At 36.0% G+C, this 24,967-nt stretch overlaps 1 protein-coding gene across 1 annotated transcript in view; it reads left to right on the forward strand.

Annotated features, from left to right (window-relative positions):
* LOC120419526 (dendritic arbor reduction protein 1-like) overlaps window positions 1–24,967 on the forward strand; it is a 200,997-nt gene that overhangs the window by 68,806 nt on the left and 107,224 nt on the right. The window contains exons 2-4 of the mRNA XM_039582238.2: window positions 15,231–15,435; window positions 19,410–20,179; window positions 20,239–20,671. Coding sequence (XP_039438172.1) covers window positions 15,231–15,435; window positions 19,410–20,179; window positions 20,239–20,671 — 1,408 coding nt within the window. The remainder of the gene's footprint in view (window positions 1–15,230; window positions 15,436–19,409; window positions 20,180–20,238; window positions 20,672–24,967) is intronic.

The raw sequence follows: 24,967 nt of genomic DNA on the forward strand, positions 1-24,967 counted from the left end.
CAAATGAACAAATCAACAAACCAACAAATCAACAAATCAACAAATCAACAAATCAACAAATCAACAAATCAACAAATCAACAGATCAACAAATCAACAAATCAACACATCAACAAATCAACAAATCAACAAATCAACAAATCAACAAATCAACAAATCAACAAATCAACAAACCAACAAATCAACAAATCAACAAATCAACAAATCAACAAATCAACAAATCAACAAATCAACAAATCAACAGATCAACAAATCAACAAATCAACACATCAACAAATCAACAAATCAACAAATCAACAAATCAACAAATCAACAAATCAACAAATCAACAAATCAACAAATCAACAATTCAATAAATCAATAAATGAACGAATGAACAAATCAACAAATCAACAAATCAACAATTCAATAAATCAATAAATCAACAAATCAACAACAACTTGCAATCCCTTTTGCAACGCTCCTTTCAAAACCCTTTTTTTTCGCAACCGTCATCTAGGAAATATTTATTTAGACTCGAAATTTAGCTCGATCTTAATTGAATTTCTGCGGTGACGATTGAACCTGCGCTGACCAAACAGCGCCGTGTTGGCGTCGTGTCCAATTTTTCAATTATCTCGAATTGAGTCAGCAAAAGTCGTCGACGCCGCCGCCAAGTGGATGCTGAGGATCTTTCCCTGCCAAGACAGATCAGCGCAGTGAGAACAAAATATCAAAGTCGTGACCAATTTCACATATAAAGCGCCGGCATTAGCAAGCAAAGTGAGCATAATTCCCTGGCTCGACGGCCGGCCGGTGATTATCCAGTGCAGTTTGCAGCAATGTGCCAGAGTAGTGATTTGCACCCTCTTTTTTTTGCAGTGTGAGAGTGAGGGTGGGATTTGAGTGGGAGCCAGGCGATTGCGCCGGTAATTGCCTAGGAAATGTATACCGCTGACGAATGGATCTGAAAGTGATAAAGGTTGACCACAGAGCTGGCAAATCAAAATCGTGGCTGGGACGGTGGCGAAACGTTCTGACATTTGAGAATAGAAGATCTTTGAATTTTTTTAGGAAATCAAGGAGTTGCAACAAGCACAATCAACATCAACAACACAGTCTTATTAAGTTGTTGATTTGTTGATTTGTTGATTTGTTGATTTGTTGATTTGTTGATTTGTTGATTTGTTGATTCGTTGATTTGTTGATTTGTTGATTTGTTGATTTGTTGATTTGTTAATTCGTTGATTTGTTGATTTGTTGATTTGTTCAATTGTTCATTTGTTGATTTGTTGATTTGTTGATTTGTTGATTTGTTGATTTGTTGATTTGTTGATTTGTTGGTTTGTTGATTTGTTGATTTGTTGATTTGTTGATTTGTTGATTTGTTGATTTGTTGATTTGTTGATTTGTTGATTTGTTGATTTGTTAATTCGTTGATTTGTTGATTTGTTGATTTGTTGATTTGTTCATTTGTTGATTTGTTGATTTGTTTATTTGCTGTCTTGTTGACTTGTTGATTTGTTGATTTGTTGATTTGTTGATTTGTTGATTTGTTGATTTGTTGATTTGTTGATTTGTTGATTTGTTGATTTGTTGATTTGTTGATTTGTTGATTTGTTGATTTGTTGATTTGTTGATTTGTTGATTTGTTGATTTGTTGATTTGTTGATTTGTTGATTTGTTGATTTGTTGATTTGTTGATTTGTTGATTTGTTGATTTGTTGATTTGTTGATTTGTTGATTTGTTGATTTGTTGATTTGTTGATTTGTTGATTTGTTGATTTGTTGATTTGTTGATTTGTTGATTTGTTGATTTGTTGATTTGTTGATTTGTTGATTTGTTGATTTGTTAATTTGTTGATTTGTTGATTTGTTGATTTGTTGATTTGTTCAATTGTTCATTTGTTGATTTGTTGATTTGTTGATTTGTTGATTTGTTGATTTGTTGATTTGTTGATTTGTTGGTTTGTTGATTTGTTGATTTGTTGATTTGTTGATTTGTTGATTTGTTGATTTGTTGATTTGTTGATTTGTTGATTTGTTGATTTGTTGATTTGTTGATTTGTTAATTCGTTGATTTGTTGATTTGTTGATTTGTTGATTTGTTCATTTGTTGATTTGTTGATTTGTTTATTTGCTGTCTTGTTGACTTGTTGATTTGTTGATTTGTTGATTTGTTGATTTGTTGATTTGTTGATTTGTTGATTTGTTGATTTGTTGATTTGTTGATTTGTTGATTTGTTGATTTGTTGATTTGTTGATTTGTTGATTTGTTGGTTTGTTGATTTGTTGATTTGTTGATTTGTTGATTTGTTGATTTGTTGATTTGTTGATTTGTTGATTTGTTGATTTGTTGATTTGTTAATTCGTTGATTTGTTGATTTGTTGATTTGTTGATTTGTTCATTTGTTGATTTGTTGATTTGTTTATTTGCTGTCTTGTTGACTTGTTGATTTGTTGATTTGTTGATTTGTTGATTTGTTGATTTGTTGATTTGTTGATTTGTTGATTTGTTGATTTGTTGATTTGTTGATTTGTTGATTTGTTGATTTGTTGATTTGTTGATTTGTTGATTTGTTGATTTGTTGATTTGTTGATTTGTTGATTTGTTGATTTGTTGATTTGTTGATTTGTTGATTTGTTGATTTGTTGATTTGTTGATTTGTTGATTTGTTGATTTGTTGATTTGTTGATTTGTTGATTTGTTGATTTGTTGATTTGTTGATTTGTTGATTTGTTGATTTGTTGATTTGTTGATTTGTTGATTTGTTTATTTGTTGATTTGTTGATTTGTTTATTTGTTGATTTGTTGATTTGTTGATTTGTTGATTTGTTGATTTGTTGATTTGTTGATTTGTTGATTTGTTGATTTGTTGATTTGTTGATTTGTTGATTTGTTGATTTGTTGATTTGTTGATTTGTTGATTTGTTGATTTGTTGATTTGTTGATTTGTTGATTTGTTGATTTGTTGATTTGTTGATTTGTTGATTTGTTGATTTGTTGATTTGTTGATTTGTTGATTTGTTGATTTGTTGATTTGTTGATTTGTTGATTTGTTGATTTGTTTATTTGTTGATTTGTTGATTTGTTTATTTGTTGATTTGTTGATTTGTTGATTTGTTGATTTGTTGATTTGTTGATTTGTTGATTTGTTGATTTGTTGATTTGTTGATTTGTTGATTTGTTGATTTGTTGATTTGTTGATTTGTTGATTTGTTGATTTGTTGATTTGTTGATTTGTTGATTTGTTGATTTGTTGATTTGTTGATTTGTTGATTTGTTGATTTGTTGATTTGTTGATTTGTTGATTTGTTGATTTGTTGATTTGTTGATTTGTTGATTTGTTGATTTGTTCAATTGTTCATTTGTTGATTTGTTGATTTGTTGATTTGTTGATTTGTTGATTTGTTGATTTGTTGATTTGTTGGTTTGTTGATTTGTTGATTTGTTGATTTGTTGATTTGTTGATTTGTTGATTTGTTGATTTGTTGATTTGTTGATTTGTTGATTTGTTAATTCGTTGATTTGTTGATTTGTTGATTTGTTGATTTGTTCATTTGTTGATTTGTTGATTTGTTTATTTGCTGTCTTGTTGACTTGTTGATTTGTTGATTTGTTGATTTGTTGATTTGTTGATTTGTTGATTTGTTGATTTGTTGATTTGTTGATTTGTTGATTTGTTGATTTGTTGATTTGTTGATTTGTTGATTTGTTGGTTTGTTGATTTGTTGATTTGTTGATTTGTTGATTTGTTGATTTGTTGATTTGTTGATTTGTTGATTTGTTGATTTGTTGATTTGTTAATTCGTTGATTTGTTGATTTGTTGATTTGTTGATTTGTTCATTTGTTGATTTGTTGATTTGTTTATTTGCTGTCTTGTTGACTTGTTGATTTGTTGATTTGTTGATTTGTTGATTTGTTGATTTGTTGATTTGTTGATTTGTTGATTTGTTGATTTGTTGATTTGTTGATTTGTTGATTTGTTGATTTGTTGATTTGTTGATTTGTTGATTTGTTGATTTGTTGATTTGTTGATTTGTTGATTTGTTGATTTGTTGATTTGTTGATTTGTTGATTTGTTGATTTGTTGATTTGTTGATTTGTTGATTTGTTGATTTGTTGATTTGTTGATTTGTTGATTTGTTGATTTGTTGATTTGTTGATTTGTTGATTTGTTGATTTGTTGATTTGTTGATTTGTTGATTTGTTTATTTGTTGATTTGTTGATTTGTTTATTTGTTGATTTGTTGATTTGTTGATTTGTTGATTCGTTGATTTGTTGATTTGTTGATTTGTTGATTTGTTGATTTGTTGATTTGTTGATTTGTTGATTTGTTGATTTGTTGATTTGTTGATTTGTTGATTTGTTGATTTGTTGATTTGTTGATTTGTTGATTTGTTGATTTGTTGATTTGTTGATTTGTTGATTTGTTGATTTGTTGATTTGTTGATTTGTTGATTTGTTGATTTGTTGATTTGTTGATTTGTTGATTTGTTGATTTGTTGATTTGTTGATTTGTTGATTTGTTTATTTGTTGATTTGTTGATTTGTTTATTTGTTGATTTGTTGATTTGTTGATTTGTTGATTTGTTGATTTGTTGATTTGTTGATTTGTTGATTTGTTGATTTGTTGATTTGTTGATTTGTTGATTTGTTGATTTGTTGATTTGTTGATTTGTTGATTTGTTGATTTGTTGATTTGTTGATTTGTTGATTTGTTGATTTGTTGATTTGTTGATTTGTTGATTTGTTGATTTGTTGATTTGTTGATTTGTTGATTTGTTGATTTGTTGATTTGTTGATTTGTTGATTTGTTGATTTGTTGATTTGTTGATTTGTTGATTTGTTGATTTGTTGATTTGTTGATTTGTTGATTTGTTTATTTGTTGATTTGTTGATTTGTTTATTTGTTGATTTGTTGATTTGTTGATTTGTGGTGATTGCTCTAGCAATTTTGTTGTTCTGGGTGTTGAAACAAAAGAGGCTAAGATTTCGTTGACGGATTTTCTGAAATTTGCATTCAAAGAAACGTCATACTTTAATAATTCATAAACACTCAATCCACTTCCCGTTAATTCTGCTCACCTGCCGGCACGGCATCGCTCTGAATGCATAAATGTACAAACCCTCATTGATTTGCGCCGGTTTTGATTTCCCATTACACTTGCCAATCTCGCCGCCATTTCTTGCAACTCCACGTGGAAAGCCGGCACGCCGTCATCATTTAAATTCATACAATCCACCGCCGCTAAATGCCTAAAACGTGAGATACCGATGTTGCACTCACCGTCTGTGCGGTGTTCAGTTTGAAGGAATTTGTGCAGGCAGCGCGTGTGTCGTCACCTTATCTGCCACCAGCCAGCCGGCAGGTCCCTTGGGGATTCGACCGACCTGTAAACGGTGATGACAGCGAAAATGCACTTTAACTGCCGAGCCGTTTTAGGTTCTCTTCTGGCGCTCCATAATGTCAAGCGCGTCCAATTTGAGGCATTTCGAGAAATATGAGAAACATCTCCTCGGAGGAGCCCCCCTTTCGGCTGGGAAATATCGACTTCTGAGGTGCTGCTGCTGCAGTGCAGGTTATCTTGATTATGTCATGCGATGTGGGACCATAATTCTCAACGGTTCGAGGTGGCTTGGCGCTAAAATATTGCAGAAATAGTTTGAATTATTTATATTTTTTAAAGAGGTAATCGTTTGAGACATGAATAAGGCAAATGCTAAAAGCAGTTCTCAAACTACTTTCCAGTTGTAGGAAACAATAAATCAAGCCGATGATCACAAATTAAATTTTTGAAGTAACTGTTGCGATCTTTTCTTAAATTTCATGCAAAAAACTTTAATCCAAGCTAGCTACCAGAAAACCTGATGGCGTTGACGACCGCCCTACACGTCCCAAAGTGACACCCGCTCAGTTAACCCTCAATTGTCCCAACAATGGAGACACCCATGCTGCGTTGCCCAACAACAACAACAACAAAACTAAGCTTAATTGACAACCGGTGCGCTGCCGTTTGACATCCACGAGTCACACTACACAGTCCAGTCTCCGCGGGATGGGACGTTTGAGCAAGCCTCCGTTTAGTGTACCTTGCTTTTTTAATGGACGTGTGTACTGCAAATAATGCACAAAAGAATACAGATTCGTTGGCACAGTTGAAAAAATCATGCCTGGATCGAGAATCGAAACGATGCCCTTTGATCGATAGCGTGGCTCTTTACCTCAGAGCTACGCTAGCTTGATGCAAAAAAAACTATTTTTGCAATTCCGTCGTGAAACTACTTAGTTTTCCTGTCATTCTTGAACGACGAAATAGCCTACTTTTCTGTACCAAAAATAACAGAATCGAATAGCAACACTTTTCAAAATAAATGCTGAAAAGTTCTACTTTTCAGCACTGAAATGGGTGCTGAAAAGTTGAACTTTTCAGCACTTGTTTCGAAAAGTAACACTTTTTAACATTTTTTTTATTTAAACGATTTATTGACAAAATACATGAAAATTCGACTTAAAATTTCACTCAATGGGTGTTTTTCGAAATTGCAAAAAATGTTGTATGGAACTCGTTGCAAAACTTGATTTTTTCAGCACTCGTCGTATTTATCCAACTCGGTGAACCTCGTTGGATAAATGTACGACTCGTGCTGAAAAAATCATCTTTTTGCAACTTGTTGCATAAACTACTATTTCACAATTATTTCTCACCGTGCCACCCCTAGGGCAGCTGTCCGATTGACAATAAATAGCCAAAGCACCACCGCCGAGAAGACTGAAAAGTAGTCGAAAAGAGTGCCAATAGGTGGAAGTATTGCGCGCGACACAAATTTGAATTGAATGGAACGCCGTGATGGAACGCCATCAAAACTTCTTATGCGAGTGTGTGTCATATGGTTCCAAAGTACTGTGCTGACCATATTCCGGGTCTGACACCAGATGGACAAGTGACAAAAGTGCAGCAGGTCGCGGGTAATCGAGGGAGGTTTGTAGGCGCACAACGCCAATTACTGACACGCGAATCGGCTGGTCAACTTGCTTGCTTGCTTGAGAATGGTTCGAAGGTTAGAGATTAGACCGGGCATGGACGGTAATCGATAACTAGGGAGCTTGATATGATCATTAAAATTCAATTACCGAGTAGTGCTGAGCTCTTGTTAGGAGACATGCCATTCTTGCATTAATCTTTACCAAGAAGCTGCTGAAATGTGCAATCAATCATAGTCAAGTGTCTAGGAAGTCGAGGGTTGAAGGATATTTTACATTATTCTGCGAAAAAAAAAGATTAAATTTAATTTAAATAGGTTTAAAACTCTTTGAAGGAATATGACTGTAGGATATATGCCTACAAAATTTCATCAAAATTGCGCAAAGATATTTAAAAGATATTTATAATCTACAAATGAAGAGTTTTTTTTAATTGGACCTTTTCAAAAAAAACTCTAGAAATCCTTTCCTCTATATTCTCCCAACACATCAATAACCATTACAAGAGTCTTAGAGTATTTGGTAAGGTATGTCCACGCATCCTTCCTCCCCTGTTGATTCTGTGAAATGTGATCCATCCGCAGAATCTTAACACATAGTAAACCTGGCCGCTTTAGTGGTTGTGTTACATCTTCTGGGAAACTCGGGTATATTGCAATCTTTAATATTGACGAGAAAGAACTTGAGGCGTGATCTAAGTTATTCTAGGATGCTTTCTTTAAACTGGCAGCTGTTTATTTGGATTAGATTAGGTTGGATACACAGTAGAAAAAATCATAGTATTATTACATCTGGGTTTTTAGTCTAAATTGATGAAAATTACATCATAAAAGAGGTAACCTTCCAAATTAACACCATCCAAATTAACAGAATTTCATACTGTGTGTTTGAAATTAAATTGTAGAATTCTCCAGACGAGTCACTAAATGAAATAATCTGCCATTATTACATGTAGGTACGCAGTAAAAAAAATCTGTGTTAAATCGCATTCAAAAGCATGCACATCACCTTTGCGAGCAAAAGCATGTAATATTGTATAAGAATACGTGTACACAAAAAGCATTTACTGAAGAAGAAAAATATATTTTGCAGACCCCAAAAATATCAACAATCTGTTGAGAGTCATATCCAGATTTCCAAGTCCGCGCCCCAACCCTCTCGGCTATCTCGCCGCTGTGAAATGGTCTGGATCAATGCCGATGTACCTGTAAGTTCCACATACAATGTTGAGCTGGTATACAACGTACGGAAAAGCTACTGCTACATTGGCGTTGAACAAAACAATTACAAGACGGAGAGATAGCTGAGATAGTTGGGGCGCGGACTTGGTAATCTGGATATAGCTGTCATCAGATTGTTGATATTTTTGTGGTGTGCAAAATATTTTTTTCTTCTTCCGTACATGCTTTTTGTGTACACGTATTCTCATACAATATTACATGCTATATATATTACATGCTATATATATTACATGCTTATGCTCACAAAGGTGATGTGCATGCTTTAGCATGCGATTTTACACAGAAATTTTTTACTAAAAAAACGATCAATTTCATCCCTATTGTGCTGGATTCTAAAATTGATAAAAATAAAAATTGTAATAATCAGAATACAGGCTGTCATTACTTAAATTTTTAAATTTAAAAAATAAAATAAAGAAATACCTACATGTAATAATGGCAGATTATTTCATTTACTGACTCGTCTGAAGGATTCTTAAATGTCATTTCAATTTCACAGTATACAACTGTGTAAATTTGGAAGGTGTAAATTTGGAAGTTGAATATTACCTCTTTTATGATGCAACTTTACATCAATTAAGACTGAAAACGTGTTATTACACCAGAAAAGCGTTAAAATTACACATTTTCAGAGGTAAAATAACACATTTTTCTAATATAAAAGATGTACCCCTTCCCAGATGTAATATTACCATGATTTTTTACTGTGTACTGTGTTGTGGTTGATTTGCATGTTTCGATGTGATTTTGAGGATTTTAAAATATATTTTTTGATATAAATAAGCCGAATTTCGTCAAGACAAGTATGTCGGATTACTTGATTTAGTCCTCCCTACATGATCGTTGACCGGAAGGCACAAATATAAGTTTGGTTTTATGATATTTTACAAATTGTTGTAATGAAAGAAGTTTTTCTACACAGATAAAAAAAATGAAATTCAGAAGTATGTACCGAAATTTTGCCGACGAGTTATGATTTTAATTTTTAAACAACGATTTTTGTAAAAAAGAAATAAATCTTATACTTAAAATTGGTTGGCCTCATTTTGTTATATAAAATTTTTTTTAAGTACATTACATTTTTTTTTTTTGATTATGTGCACCGTTTTTAAAATATAATCAAGAAAATTTCCTGCAATTTCGTCTAAGAAACATTAAAGACAGGAAAATTGATTTTTTTTTTCAAGTCTCACCCAAACCCTTTTGAAATGTTAGTCTTGATTCAAAAAATTTCAAAATATTGTTTTCGAAAGACAAAATTGAACATTGAAAATCGAACCATTAGTTGCTGAGATATCGACATTAGAAAATGGAGGGTTGTTTGCACAGTAAAAAAAAGTGGTAATATTATATCTGGGAAGTGGTACATTTTTATGTCAGAAAAAATGTGTAATTTTACCTCTGAAAATGTGTAATTTCACCATTTTTTCAGACTAAATTGAGGTAAAATTAAAACATTAAAGAGGTAATATTCAACCTTTCAAAATTACACCTTACAACATAACATTATTTTTTATTGTGTGCGTGAGACTTAAAAAACAATTTTCCTGCTTCTTTTTCTTTATCCGCTGTATCTCAGCAACCAGTGGTCCAATCTTCAATGTTTCCTGGACGAAATTGTAGGAAATTTTCTGAAGTTTTCGAAGTTTTTCGGACAAAATTTAACTTTTTTTCAATAATTATTTTTATTAGCCAGGTCTCAGTACCGAAAAGGACGGTACTGACACCTGGTTAGGACCGAGTCGGATTTTGTAATTACATTTTACTTAAAGGAAGGCCCCCACAAAGTTTGAGCCTAATCAAAAATTATAAGTAAAATCCATTTCCGGGTTTGATGGAGGATTGCTCTTATGCATATTTTTGTATGAATAATGCATATGATTTTGCTAACTCGGTAAAACCCGGTTTGCAAACTTTTCAAAAACCACAGTAACGAAGAATTTGAAAAATAGTTTTAAAAATTACAGCAAGAAGTTTTGCTGCCGTAGCAAATTCTTTTTTGAATAAAATGATCAAACTTGCTTTAATTTTTTTATTTGGAATTTATTTAAAAAAAAAAAATTTCGACCCCTACTTTTTTGGGCAAACTTTGAAGAAACTTTACCAATATTTGCAAACGGCCTTATAAGAAGATCAAAAATGTAACTTCTTTTGACCCAACATTGTTGACAACACGGAAAAAATGATGGTAATATTCATCAGGAAATAGTGACAGATTTTGTGTAAAAAATGATGAATTTTACCCCAGAAAAAGATAAATTTTCATCAGTTTTTGAAAAATATTCATAAGGTTCACATTTTTACACATTTTTTATGTAATATTACTCAAAAAAGAGGTAATATTCAACCTACCAAATTTTCAACATCCCAAAATTCAACTTTTTTTCTGTGAACAACTCTCGGTCATTTATCTCCTATAACTTTACTCATTTCAACCACTTAGCACACTACTTTAGATGATAGCTTTGTTTGCTGAACACCCCCTCTCCCCCTCCCCCACCACCGCTCGGCTCGTATAATTCATTTGCGCGCCCCGCTAGCGCAAATTAAGAATATGAATAAACAAGCACTTGAATGAGCTTTTGAATAATTTTAATGCGATTTTAATCACACATTCTAACATTTAAGTCACATCTCTTTCGAGTTATAAAAGGTAATTTAACTACCACCAAGTCGTCGTCACCGTCGTCACCGTTTGTCACCGCATAGCTAATGGGGTTGTCGCTTGTGGGTGGTATGCTGGCAGGTTCTCCCCCTCCCTCCCCAGAGGGGGAGGTTGACTTGGGGCTCGAGGGCAAAAATGCTATTAAAAGTACAGTGCGCATTTGTATGGCTCGTTAAATGAATTACGACGACGACGACCGAGTTGGGGTCCCTCTGTCGCGGATCATGTCGTTGGGCACCCCAATCCTTCTAGGCTTAAAGATCAACACTCCGCTCATGTTCTTCCGAATGTGCTAATTTCTTTAAAATGCTGCTGCTACCAAACAAATGTGTTGCATTGATTGGATTGCAGTTGTAACCCCGCTTCAGCCCAAGCTCTGAAAATTCTGCAAAAGAAGAAACTTTGCAGAGATTTATGGGTGCAATCGTTTGATGCGAGTCGTTAAACAGACATGTTAGCATTTAGAACCCGAGAAGGAAAACATGATTAGTGCGATTTGAACAAAGAGCTGAATAGGGGGGACGGGAAAGGTATTTAAATTTAATTAAGCCTACCGGGGGTGCCGATGTCCTAGATTTTGCTTGAAGGGCTGAGATTCACGCTGCGAGAAGGTGTTCTCTGAAGAGTTGCTTAACTTATTTGGGTGGTTGATTGTGAAAGGTTACATTTGTGATCACCAATCAACTATGGTTGATTAGAGGGGGAACTGGACGACCTTGCAAGAACTAAATTTCTGAAGTCAGATTGCTTGCTATTGATCTATTTTTCGTCTGCACTACTTAACTTTTGTTATTAACGGTATTTTTCTTAAAACTGCTTTAAAAAAACTCTACCGAAAACTATCAGAAGGGCATGAAGAAATATTGAAGTTTTGAGGAAGTCATGTTAAAATTCTGTGATCTCGATAAATTTGTACTCCACGAATTCATCCCAACAATCCTATCATGAATTCCTCAAAGCCATCGACGTTCGATGACAGCAGCCAGTCGATCTCGCTCCGGAGAATGCGTTCAAGGTCCAAGCCTTAATTACGAAACGCTAAATTTTGTAATAGTCGATCCACTTTCAACGGCCTAAACGCTGCCGCCGCTCCGCCGTCGTCACCATCGATCCGAGCTGCTGCTCCACACACTAATGATCTGGTGACCGGAGCTCGTCATCGAACTATCGGCTAATTTAAATCTCGTTTGAAGCCACCAACCGGACGGTCACCAACCGTGATCACGATCCACTTGCCCGGAGTTGCTCACAGTCTGAGAGGTGACGATGAGTGTTGCCCACCGTCGTCGTCGTAGAGTTGGACACAGCCAGACCAGATCTCCACGGTGAGGTGCCTCGCTGTCAATCAAAATCACCGAGAACATTAATTTACATAAACACCGTCGTGCGCCGGAGTTGGAGGAGGAGGAGGAGGATAGACGGACTGCAAGGCAGATTATCCTCTTTTTCACTGTCTTTCCCTGGTGAGCACACGGTGGGTTTGAATGTGTAAAATCAAATTTAAAAATCATGGATTGAATCAGAAGTGAGCGACTTCCAAGTAAATCATTTACTTGTGACCAACTCACAAGCATGTTACTCACAAGTAAGTGACAATGAAGTCATCGAATCAAAATTGAGTGCCTCACAAATGAGTAACTCTCAAATGAGTGACTCACAGGTGAGCAACTCATAAGTAAGTAACTAACAAGCGAGCAACTCACAATTATGTTACTCACAAGCAGGGATGGAATAATCGCAAAAAAATCATTTTCGCTTTTTTCACCCGCGAAGGAGAGAAGAGGCAAATCACGCAAAATAAAATCGCTCCTGAACTTCTCGAAGAAAATCAATCTGCTGATGATTTTTTGTGAATTTCCTTATCAGCACAACTTAAAAATATTTATTTCGATTTGTTTACACATATTGCCCATCTACAAAATGTGACAGGTCGTTTTTCGACGTGTGACGTTACACTTGCAAGTGTAGTAGTGAAAAAGATGTTCCGCCGAATAATCATGATGATGATTTTTTTAGATTCCTTTTACCGATCTTTCGTGCGCGAGAGAGGAAAGCCATGCTCCCTACGGATTTTTTCTCTTGATGAACTTCCAATGATTTTCTTTTGATGATGATTATTCCATCGCTGCTCACAAGTAAGTGACATTGAAGTCATCGAATCAAAAGTGAGTGACTCACAAATGATTACCTCTCAAATGAGCGACTCACAGGTGAGTGACTCACAAATGAGCAACTCACAGGTATGTTACTCACAATTAAGTGACAATGAAGTCATCGAATCAAAAGTGAGTGACTCACAAATGATTGACTCTCAAATGAGCGACTCACAGGTGAGCAACTCATAAGTATGTAACTAACAAGCGAGCAACTCACTAGTAAGTGACAATGAAGTCATCGAAACAAAAGTAAGTGACTCACAAATGAGTAACTCACAAATCAGGGATTCACAGGTGAGCAACTCACAAGTAAGTAAGTAACAAGCGAGCAATTCACAAGCATGTTACTCACAATTAAATGACAATGAAGTCATCGAATCAAAAGTGAGTGACTCACAAATGAGTAACTCTCAAATGAGCGACTCACAGGTGAATGACTCACAAATGAGTGACTAACAGATGAGCAACTCACAAGTAAGTAAGTAACAAGCGAGCAACTCACAAGTATGTTACTCACAAGTAAGTGACAATGAAGTCATCGAATCAAAATTGACTGACTCACAAATGAGTGACTCTCAAATGAGTGACTCACAGGTGAGCAACTCATAAGTAAGTAACTAACAAGCGAGCAACTCACAAGTATGTTACTCACAAGTAAGTGACAATGAAGTCATCGAATCAAAATTGACTGACTCACAAATAAGTGACTCTCAAATGAGCGACTCACAGGTAAGCAACTCATAAGTAAGTAACTAACAAGCGAGTGACTCACAATTATTGTACTCACAAGTAAGTCACAATGAAATCATCGAATCAAAAGTGAGTGACTCACAAATGAGTAACTCTCAAATGAGCGACTCATAAGTGAACGACTCACAAGTGAGCGACTCATTAGCGATTATTTTTAGAAGAAAGTTAAGTAAGAGTTAAAAACTGCAAACCACTTTTTTTTCGTAAAATAAGTATTAAAAACACCGCGCACCAAAGTCGTCGCAGTTCTTCACCACGGCACTCTAGCTTCTCCGCAGAAGTTGACTTATGGGTTTATAGAAAAAAAGAGAAAGAGACGGAGCACCATTTTGAGGGGCCCGGTTTGTCCGCGCCCGGGGCCCCCGATTAGATTACTCCGGACCCCCGACTTAAGTGACTGCGGTAAATGCTACCTGTCGTCGCGATAGGCTTATTTGGACAGTAGCAGCGGCTTAAGTAGCAGACGGATCAGCTCTCGATACCCATACTAGTCAGTCATCTTGCGGTCGTCTAATTAGCTGGGATCCAGCTATCTAACTGCTTTAAGGGGGCTATCGATTGACCTGTGTGTGTGTGATTGAGCGGTTTGGAGGCTTTCATTTGACTGGGATCGGACTGTGGTTGGTGAGTGGTGCTCAATTAAGCAATTTGGATCGTTAATAGTGATTTGAAGCGATAAGTCCAGGGAATCACTTTGGAATAGTTTCAGCTTAGTGAATTACGTGATCTAGGGTTAGAAAGGTTATCATAACACATTTGTTTTCATTTATTCGATTACCGTAAACCGGGGTGACATTTATAGGTTGAAGTTTTTTTTATGAAAAATGACATAAATAAACATAATGGTATGCATTCATACTGAGCTTAGTTAAGAATCAAAGCAAAGCACTCACTCAATACGAAACACATAATTAACATATTTTTAATTTGTTTTTGCGCCATAAATCGCTATATTACCCCAAAAAGCTCAACCATGAAACTGAAAAATACCATAACTCTCATAAAGTAAGAGGGAAGAGTGGCTATATCAGTTCTAAATTTGCATACAATCGACCATAACCTTTTATCCTGTCCCGTTTGTGATGCGTTTGCGCACCGCGTGGCTGATATTTTTTGCGCTCAATTTACGACCGATTTCTGATTGCCGCCGCGGCATACTAAACTACAAACCAACAACGGCGATTGCTTGGCCTGTCTAAACGCCCTTCCTCATGGCATGACAGTTTTATGAAATGACTGTATCTACTAGCGGGACAAGTTGGTTATTGATTGATTTGTGTCGTGATAGTTTCGAACTCGTCGCAGAAATGCGTTAAATTTACGGCAATTGTTCTACCTGGCAAACATAAGAATGCTTTCGCAAAATGATTTCCTCAATTTGTCATCTGGATAAATATTTGTTTAATTTATTATTTTTTCTCTCTTTCTCTCTCCCTTTCAACAAATTTCCAGTCACCAGAATTAGAATTTCGGCATGAGCTGATGGGGCGCATAAATAAATTGGAAAGCGATGTCGAGCTGGACGTGGTTCCGATTAATCAACATCATCCATCATCCGGCTCCCCGCCGCTGTCCCACCACGCCGTGGCCACCGGGCTGGCGAGCGTGTACGGAGGTCAGGGCCACTATGACCACTACGGCAAGGAGTTCTTTTTCGGTAAGTTTCGTGTCCTTTCTTGTTGTCCTTAGGTTGGTTCAAATTTTGTTGATTTGTTGGTTTCGTCGCTGTCGTGCTATCTTGTCGCACGTGCATTTTGGGTCAAATTAAGTTAAGAACGCCATTTTGTAAAGCTCACAATGCCTCACCTTAAGACCTTCACAAATCCCCAAAATTCGATTTCAATCCTGAGAGAAGGGGCGCCGACTCTGGGGGGCATGGTACTTTTTGCCCCCCTTAATATTATGCGAGGAAGGCAGCCCATACATTGTGCCTCCCCCAGAAATTTTGGAAGAAAAATATTCTTATTTTAAATATCGAAAATAACATTTCACAGAAAAATTTAAAAAATAATATTTAAAACATAACTGGAACATTTTTTGTTCAAAAACACACACACAAACAATCTGTAAAAATCGTAAAATCCATGTTCAAAAACATTTGCTATTTTCTAAATCGATGACAACAAAATCGTTAGCATTTTTCTAGATTTCAATACAAAATAATTTACAGTCCGTGGCAGTTGAAATTACAGGCCATAGTATGTATTACCGTTTGAATGAAAAATGTGTTTAAAAATGCATTTTACACCTTTCCAATTGTTTTGCAATCATTAGTTTTTTTAAAATATTCAAGTATTAAAGAAAAAAAATTAATCACCTTTTGGTGGCAATGAACTGAAACACTTTTCCATACTGAAATTTTTGACTGGTTACAGTTACAAAAATGCAAATAAATTTCCTGATTTGTTTAGCAAATTAGGGAAGTAAATTTTAAGAACTTTCAAATGAATTTGAGACATAAACAATTTTAGCCGAAACAAATGTGTTAAATAAACAAATTTTTGAAGACTGGTCCTTTTTGTTAGAATGATTTTTGAGGACCTTTTTTGTTACAATGACAAATTCAAACAAAATCCAAAACAATTCCCCATAATAATTTTAAAATACACTCGTGTATCGCCTTCTTCAATTTTTTATAGGATTTGAAAATATAAATAAGACCATTGCGAATTCAGACTCCTCCTTTTGGTAAAAGGTCAGAGGTCAAATAATTGTACCAAACATAGAACCATTTTCAGGAAAAACCTTTTTTCATTGGTTGCCAAGCATTGAGAATTGCATTTTACTTCTGCTTTGGCATGCATTTTTATTTAATTTGTTGAATTTTACACTTATTTTAAATTTTGTTAAATTATTTAAGTTTCTTAATTTTCTTGATTTTTTAAATTTCTAGTATTTCTATGGTTTTTGAATTCCATATTTTTGTAATATCTTGATTTCTTCAAACTTCTTAAACTTAATTGAAACATTTGAATTTCATTATATATTTTTTTATTTCTTGCATTTTTCAAATTTTAATTCGTAGCTTCTTGGATTTCATTTAAATTCTAATTTTTATTTATTTTCTATTTCTCAATGTTTTTTGTAAAAAGCTTTATAATCCTGTAATCTCACATTTTCAATGACACTAGTTTTTTTTTTAAATTACGGGATGAGCTTCTAACGTTTCATGTCACCGCTAGCAAACAAAAATTATTATTATTGTTGAAATTTCCTGAATTTCTTGGATTTTTTAAATGTTTCATTTTAGTTTCTTAATTTTTATAAATTATTATGATTTTACGAATTTACAAACAAAAATTACACCTTTATTTATCAAAATTTTCAAGTTTGCATTTGATTTTTTTTTTTAATTTTATTGGATCAATTCATAAAACTGTATTTTATGAAACTATTTAAATTTTTCAAATTTCGCCAATTCCTAAAAATTTTAGATCTCTTAAACTTTATTAAAATATTTCAACTTCTTAATTTTTTAAATTTCTTCAATAAATACATTTTTGAGCTATGTGCCACTGCTTACAAGCAAAACTGTGTCATTTTGATAAAGTACGCTTAAGGGGTTACATACATGTAAATCGAGAAAAAGTCAGAGGTTGGTATGAGCACATATTGAAACTTTTTTTTGAATCTGTTTTCAGGGTATTAAAATATACATTTTTGCAATTCCGTTGTGAAACTAATTAATTTTCCTGTCATTCTTGAACGACGAAATAGCCTACTTTTCTGTACCAAAAATAACAGAATCGAATAGCAACACTTTTCAAAATAAATGCTGAAAAGTTCTACTTTTCAGCACTGAAATGGGTGCTGAAAAGTTGAACTTTTCAGCACTTGTTTCGAAAAGTAACACTTTTCAACATTTTTTTGATTTAAACGATTTATTGACAAAATACATGAAAATTCGACTTAAAATTTCACTCAATGGGTGTTTTTCGAAATTGCAAAAAATGTTGTATGGAACTCGTTGCAAAACTTGATTTTTTCAGCACTCGTCGTATTTATCCAACTCGGTGAACCTCGTTGGATAAATGTACGACTCGTGCTGAAAAAATCCTCTTTTTGCAACTTGTTGCATAAACTACTATTTCATCTGATAACAAAACAAATTTAACGACATTTGGTCGTATCATTGCCGAGAAATAGCTATTTGAAGTTAGCAGTTTCGAAAAACGGGTGCCACGATATCTCTACACCAAATCAGCTCAAAATTTTAATGAAGACTAGTTAAACCAGTCCCGTGTGCATGACGAAGGCCGATTTTCAAAAAGTTTATTTAAAAAAAATGATAAAAATATTTTTATGTTTTTCATAATTTTTTTTGTCAGTTTTTGATTTTTGTATTTTTAAAAAAAGCAAAATTTCTAAATAGGGCTTCGTCATGCACACGGGATATATCTTAAGAGTCTTCACCTCAAATTTCAGCCAATTTGGTCCATCCCATCTCGAGATATCGTGGCACCTGTAAATGAACTCGGTGTTTAGAGAAAAACACTCTCAAAGTTTAACAGTCCGCTTTGCGCATGGCAATATTATTAGTTTAAATCGTCTCTAACTCAGTTTATTCATGAAATTTCTTCATGAAACTTTCAGGAGTTATTGAAAATCATCTTTTCAGGGAATTCAATAAATTTTCTGAATTATGAAATTTTACGATTTCTTACATGTATGTAACCCCTTAAATTCCTTGTTTTGAATAATTTTAATTTCGCGGGTTTCTTATTTTTTATTTGTTTTATTTATGTTATTATCTAATTTAAATTTATGGAATTTATCTAAATTATTTGAATTTCTTAAATTTCTTGAACATAAAATATTTTTAAATTTCATCAATTTCGCATTCACTTCAATTCCTTGATTTTTGAATATTCTTTGCGGGCAAAACATATTTTTTTTAAGTTCAAATGTTCAATGGAACTGCTTTGGCATGCATTTTCATTTAATCAATCAAATGCAATCAAATGAAATCAATTTGAAGTGCATTCCCCTGCGCTTAAAATAATTTTAAGCATGTTTGTATTAATTAAAAAATCATTGGAGTTAAGTTTTTTTAACCATTTTTTTCTCAAATCTTATATTTTTTCAAGAATAATGATTACATATCAACTGTACGGGTTTATAATACATTTTTCAATAGTTTTTTCACAGAAATGTCAAAATTCTGGCTTGTTATTTAAATATTTATATTTTTTTTCCATAAATGCATTTTTAGTCAATATCAGGTAATAAATAGCTTATGGGAAGTGACCAAGCATGTTTCTAACAAAACGTTCGCAATAATTTGTTAAAATAGGGAGAATATGTAAATTAGACGGAATCCAATTTGAATCATTAACCTTCCAAACATACAAGAATTTCCCCAATTAACATTCTACATAGTTTGGAGTTAAATTATCTTTTTCCACCCATGGCATACGTACATGCCCGACTACTATACATTTTTTAATTATAACTCGGGACTCTGGCAACCAACCAACCATGCACAGAATGGTGTTGATTTGTTGATTTGTGGATTTGTTGTAATTTCTTGTTGATTTTCAAAATTTACCCAAACTTTGAACCAGCCTAGTATAACCTCTATCAAAAATAAATAACAAATATTCGTTTTGATCAACAATACCCCACAAACAGGCAGCAAACACCGCGATGCACTTTGCGGCGTGTCAGCGGCGGACGGGGACGACTCGTTTCTGCGGCCTCCCCTCTGGGAGGACATTACCAGCTCGATCCAGAACATTGACCCGGAGAACGCCATCATGCTCGGGTCTGCGACAACGACGACGACTGCAATTACTCCGCAGGTCAAAACCGAAGCCGTGGACGACACCTTCCTGGAACCGCTGTCGTCGCCGTTGCTCAGCCCGCTGGAGATCAAGACCGAGAAGAGTCACGCGGGGTTGAGCCACAACCACCACAACAACAACAACAGCATACACCAAAATCAGTTACTTAGCGATAATAGTTGTAGCAACACCTTCCTAACCAATAGCGAATCTTCCGCCTACCTGCACCATCCGGTTTCACACCCGGGCTCGATGGCCACTAGTCACGGTCACGGCCAGCAGCCACAGCAGCACAATCTCAACGGCTACATGGGCTGCACCAACGGGCTGGTCTCAACGCAACAGCACCAATCCCATCAACCTCATCAACACCAGCAGCAGTCCCACCAGCATCACCACCATCAACAGCTGCAGGTGAACCACAACAACAACAACTATTACCATTGGCCACCGTCGAACCATCAACCGCCCGGCGGTGGTCAGATGTACCACCCAAAGTACCACCCGCCGACCCAGGGCGGAGCGTCCACCATTTGTACACCCATCTCGAGGCTCATGTACGTCCCGCCGCTGACCCCGCCGAACTCCGACCCGGGCAGTCCCGGGACGACGCTGCAGGTAAGCGATGCCTTCTTCAAGAAGGACTCCCCAAATTCTGACCTCCTCTTTCTCCCCAGAACCCACCCCGCCGAACTCCACCCCCACCATATCACAACCAGCAGCAGCAGCAACTCCACCTGATGACCTCGAGCCAGGGTCATTCCCACGGGAGTACCGTCGTCGTTCCTAACGGATCTCAACCGCAGGTGGGGCAAACTCACCTGCACGCGATACCAGCTCCACCTCCACCAGCGGTTGTTCCGGTGACCACCACTAGTGGTCCTGCTAGCGGAGGTGGTCGATCCGGTGGAAGTGGCAGCAGCAGTAGCAGTAGTGGTAGCGGAAGCAGTAGCGGGAGTGGTTCCGGAACGGGTCGGAAGCGGGCCTCGCAGCACAGTATCAACAGTGTGCTGAGCAGTGTCGGGGTTGTGAAGCACATTGTGGGGCGGTACAACCGGAGGAACAACCCGGAGTTGGAGAAGCGGAGGATACATCACTGTGATTTTATGGGTGAGTAACTGTTTCAACCTTCAAATTCTTTTAAGAACTACCCTGGAATGCATCCACTCCCATGCATGTTCGCGATCAAGTTGAAGCCTGCAATTTTGCAGAACTCGGTGTCCCCCAATCAATCAACTTTGTATCACCCACCCCACTGCGTCTGTACGTAACCCGTTGAAATTCGCTGCGGTGATTTGTACGCTTCCCAGGCGGGGAACCCTCCCCGCTGAGTCATGTGGTCGAAATGCGTTGTAGATCATTTGTTCTACTCCACACTCGCATGACGAATGATGGCATTGAGCATAATATGTTTTATGTTGTATACATTTGAACAACTCACTTTGCTATTAATTGATCATCACTCGCGGCGGCAATGTCCATAAATAATACTGAGCGCGGGATGAAAAATTCCCAACAATGTTGTCCAGACCATAACGTACTAATTACCCCGCGCTCACGCGCAATAGAGCTGAATGGCCATTTTCAAACTGACTAATGATCGACGCAGTCGGTTCGGAGAAGCTGCTGTCCGCTGCTGGAAAAGGAAAATTTCACACTTTTCACGCTGGCTGGCGGTTTTCCAGCCCGAGCAGTGGGCGATAATTATCGCGAAAGGTGGTTTTAAGCAAATGCCTAATAGGTGATACCTTAATCGCTCCATCAGGCGAATGGATGGTCGGTACTTGGGACTTTTGACATCATAATCAGCGGCGCGTCGTGTGTGTGTGAATATCTCTCTATTTGAGACGTCGTTTGGTTCGTTTGGGATTTTTCTCACATTCCTTGTGGGGAAAACGTTCCCAGAGGAGAAAATTACCACGCTCTTAATTATCTTGCATCGCAGTTGCTTGATTTGGCAGAGTTGTGTATTCCGAGAAGGCGAACAATATGAGTATGAAAGTGTCTGTTGAATTGATGTTAAACGTTTAATGCACCCCCTCTTCCCCTATATCAATCAAGGTACACAAGTTGATGCATGTTTGAACGATTCCTTGGTAGATCACTCCCTCGCCGCAGAACCCTACTTGTCGAGTCGCGGGTGTACTTAGCTACCTTCAACAAGCTTGTTCTATCATTTAATCCAACAATTCTCAGCGCAGCAGCAGCTCCCTTCGAAAACCTCGGCTAGTAGGTAGGAGGTAGCAGTTCGATTTCTCACTGGCAAATTGATCCAATCAGGCACGGTTGGTTTCGCTCTCCACGATCGCAATCCATGCTGGCAAAACATGGCGCATTAATCATAAGTTCAACAAATGTGACTGTGCAAGTCAAGTTTGCTCCTACGGTATTGTTCTAATCTCCTCCCCCTTTCGCGAGGGTGGTGGAGGGCGTAATGAGCCTGCGCGTACTAACGAGCCTTATTATTAATGATTTTCCGATACCACAAGTTAGTCCTACCCGGCAAGCCAAGGAGGTGGCTAAAGTGTGGTTAGCCGATTAGCCATTTGTCGATTGTCACGACGACGTCAACGTTGTAACGGGAGGGAAAAAGCTGACGTTAAAAATTGTCACGACACGATCTACCAAATTGAAATCTTATCAGATCGAGCGGATCTTCAGTTTCACCCAAGAAGAAACACACCTGTCCAATCTGTCGTCCATCAGGAGCGTTGGAAACTAGTTCAACCTCGAAGCCCTATACGTGGAGATGCACTTCATTGGTCGCCGAGAGCTTGTTACACTAACGAACTGCAGTGCGTCGTGTTTGTTGCCATAAAAATGGAGGGCATTTCTTCTGAAGAAGCAAGATGCGAACCCATCAGGTGGCATTTGATAGTGGTGCGATAATTGATGTCACTTTTTCACTCTTGAATGAATGCGACTCTCTGGTTTTACTTTCGTTTTCTTTGGACTTGCTGAAGATGCAAATAACCCATCTAGGGGGAGATCGAACTGGACGAATTGACTTTCTAGATTTTTTTTTTGCTTTTGTATTCCAGTCAACGCTTTATCAATCATTGCCAATATTTGAAAACTTCTGAAAATTCTATGACAGGGCTTCCAGATCATCACTTACCAGAAATCAAACTAACATTTCCAACCATATCCAGAACTGGTTTCAGAAGTGGTTTATTAAACAGAAAAAAAATATTTCACAAGAGTTTTAAGTCCGGTACTCGAACATTGTGATCAAAGTTGTTAAAGATGGTATCTTCATCGCTGGTATTATGACTGAAACGTTATCGTCATCTATTTAAATAAACAGAAATTTTTCATCAACGACATCACTGACTATCGAACATACATTCTATTGAAATGATTTCATTTAAACTAACTAATATGAACAATATTATTGAAACCATTTTTTTCACAAAACACCTTCTTAAATATACTCAAATATTTATATTCGATATATTTTGTGGAAATTTAATATGTTAAACAAAAATCGCTTAATACTTTATGATTATTTTTCCAAGCAATTAATCCGAAATTTCAACATTCGACAGGAACAATCAATTTCGCTTGCGAACTTTATTCACCCGCGAAAGAGAGAGGAGGCAAATCACGCAAAAGAAAATTGCTCCCGAAATTCTCCCAGAAAATCAATCTGCTGATGATTTTTATGAATTTCCTTGTCAGCACCACATGAAATTATTTTTTTCACTTTTCAGTTCATTTTTCGACGTGTGACGTTACACTTGCAAGTGTAGTAGAAAAAAAAGATGTTCCGCCGAATAATCAAGATGATGATTTTTTACATTCTTTTTACCGATCTTTCGTGCGCGAGAGAGGAGAGCATCCTCCCTTCGGATTTTTTCTCGTGATGAATATCCAATAATTTTCTTTTGATGATGATTATTCCATCGCTGGACAGGAGGTAAACATTCTGAATAAGAGAGACTTGCATCATAAATTTTAGCTATTTGGTGTGAAATCCTATCCATTTCGATAACTTGAACTTTGAAACTCCAAAATAATCTCTAAATAAAGTTTTATGATTTTTGTTATGCCCATTTCAAATCTGTAATAACAAAAAAGCTTAGTTCTTCAAAAAAAAACGAGTTTATACAAATTTTGCAAAGTTAAAAGTGGACAGCAACTAAAAAAAGTTATTAAGTCTTCTTTTAAAATTGTCAACATTACAGACCCAATCCATCAACTTTCTGATTGAAAACTAACTTAATCCACCTGTGTGGTTGATGCCTTCCTCACTTTTTACCAAAAATGGGTATATGAGTGGTTTCATCATTTTTTTAGATCCAGAAAAAAAGAACACAATGTATAACTTGTGTGGTAATAACTCGATACAGGGTTGTCAGTTTTTCAATACTTTTGACTCATATGGAAAGTCCTTTCAATTACCTAACCAACGATGGGTCGGATGATGGATCCGGACATAGTTTACATACATTTAAGTGAGATCCGGCTTAAAAAAAAGTACATAAATATCACTTAAGTGATCATAACTTGAGACAGGGTTGCCAGATCTTCAATTATGTGGACTCGTTGGAAAGGTCTTTCAATTACCTATCCAACGATGGGTTGGGTGATGGATCCGAACATAGTTTACATTCATTTAAGTTAGATCCGGCTTCAAAAAAGTACATAAATATCACTTAAGTGGTCATAACTCGAGACAGGGTTGCCAGATCTTCAATGTCTTGGACTCATTGGAAAGGCCTTTCAATTACCTAACCAACGATGGGTCGGATGATGGATCCGGACATCGTTTACATGCATATAATTGAGATCCGGGTATTTGTGAAAACACATTTTTATACATAACTTTTGAACTACTTATCGAAACTTCAAACAATTCAATAGCGATGTATGGGACCCTAAACGAAGTCGAATGCAACTAGTTCGATCAAAATCGGTTCAGCCAGTGCTGAGAAAACTCATTGAGAATTTTGGTCACATACATACATACACACACATACACACACACATACACACACACAGACATTTGTTCAGTTTTCGATTCTGAGTCGATATGTATACATGAAGGTGGGTCTAGGAGCTATTAATAGAAAGTTCATTTTTAGAGCAGGATTATAGCCTTACCTCAGTGAGGAAGGCAAAAGAAACAGTCAAACTTTGTTGTAGACTTTTCTAAGAGCTAGTGATTTTTCACGGCAAAAAAAAATAAATTTTAAGGCATGACAATTGAAAAACATTGAAATTTCACGGCATCTGCTTGCAAAAAAAGCAAAAAAAAAATGATTTTTTTAGAACAATTCAGTAAAGTAATATAGCTGTGAAAATGAGCAATGGTCCACGATACAAAATAATACCCTCTGACACAAAATATCCTCTTTGCTTGAAGTCAATTTACTGACATTTTAAATAATTTTCATCTGCTGA

Source organism: Culex pipiens, chromosome 3 (genome assembly GCF_016801865.2).
Source record: "Culex pipiens pallens isolate TS chromosome 3, TS_CPP_V2, whole genome shotgun sequence".
NCBI lineage: Eukaryota > Metazoa > Arthropoda > Insecta > Diptera > Culicidae > Culex > Culex pipiens.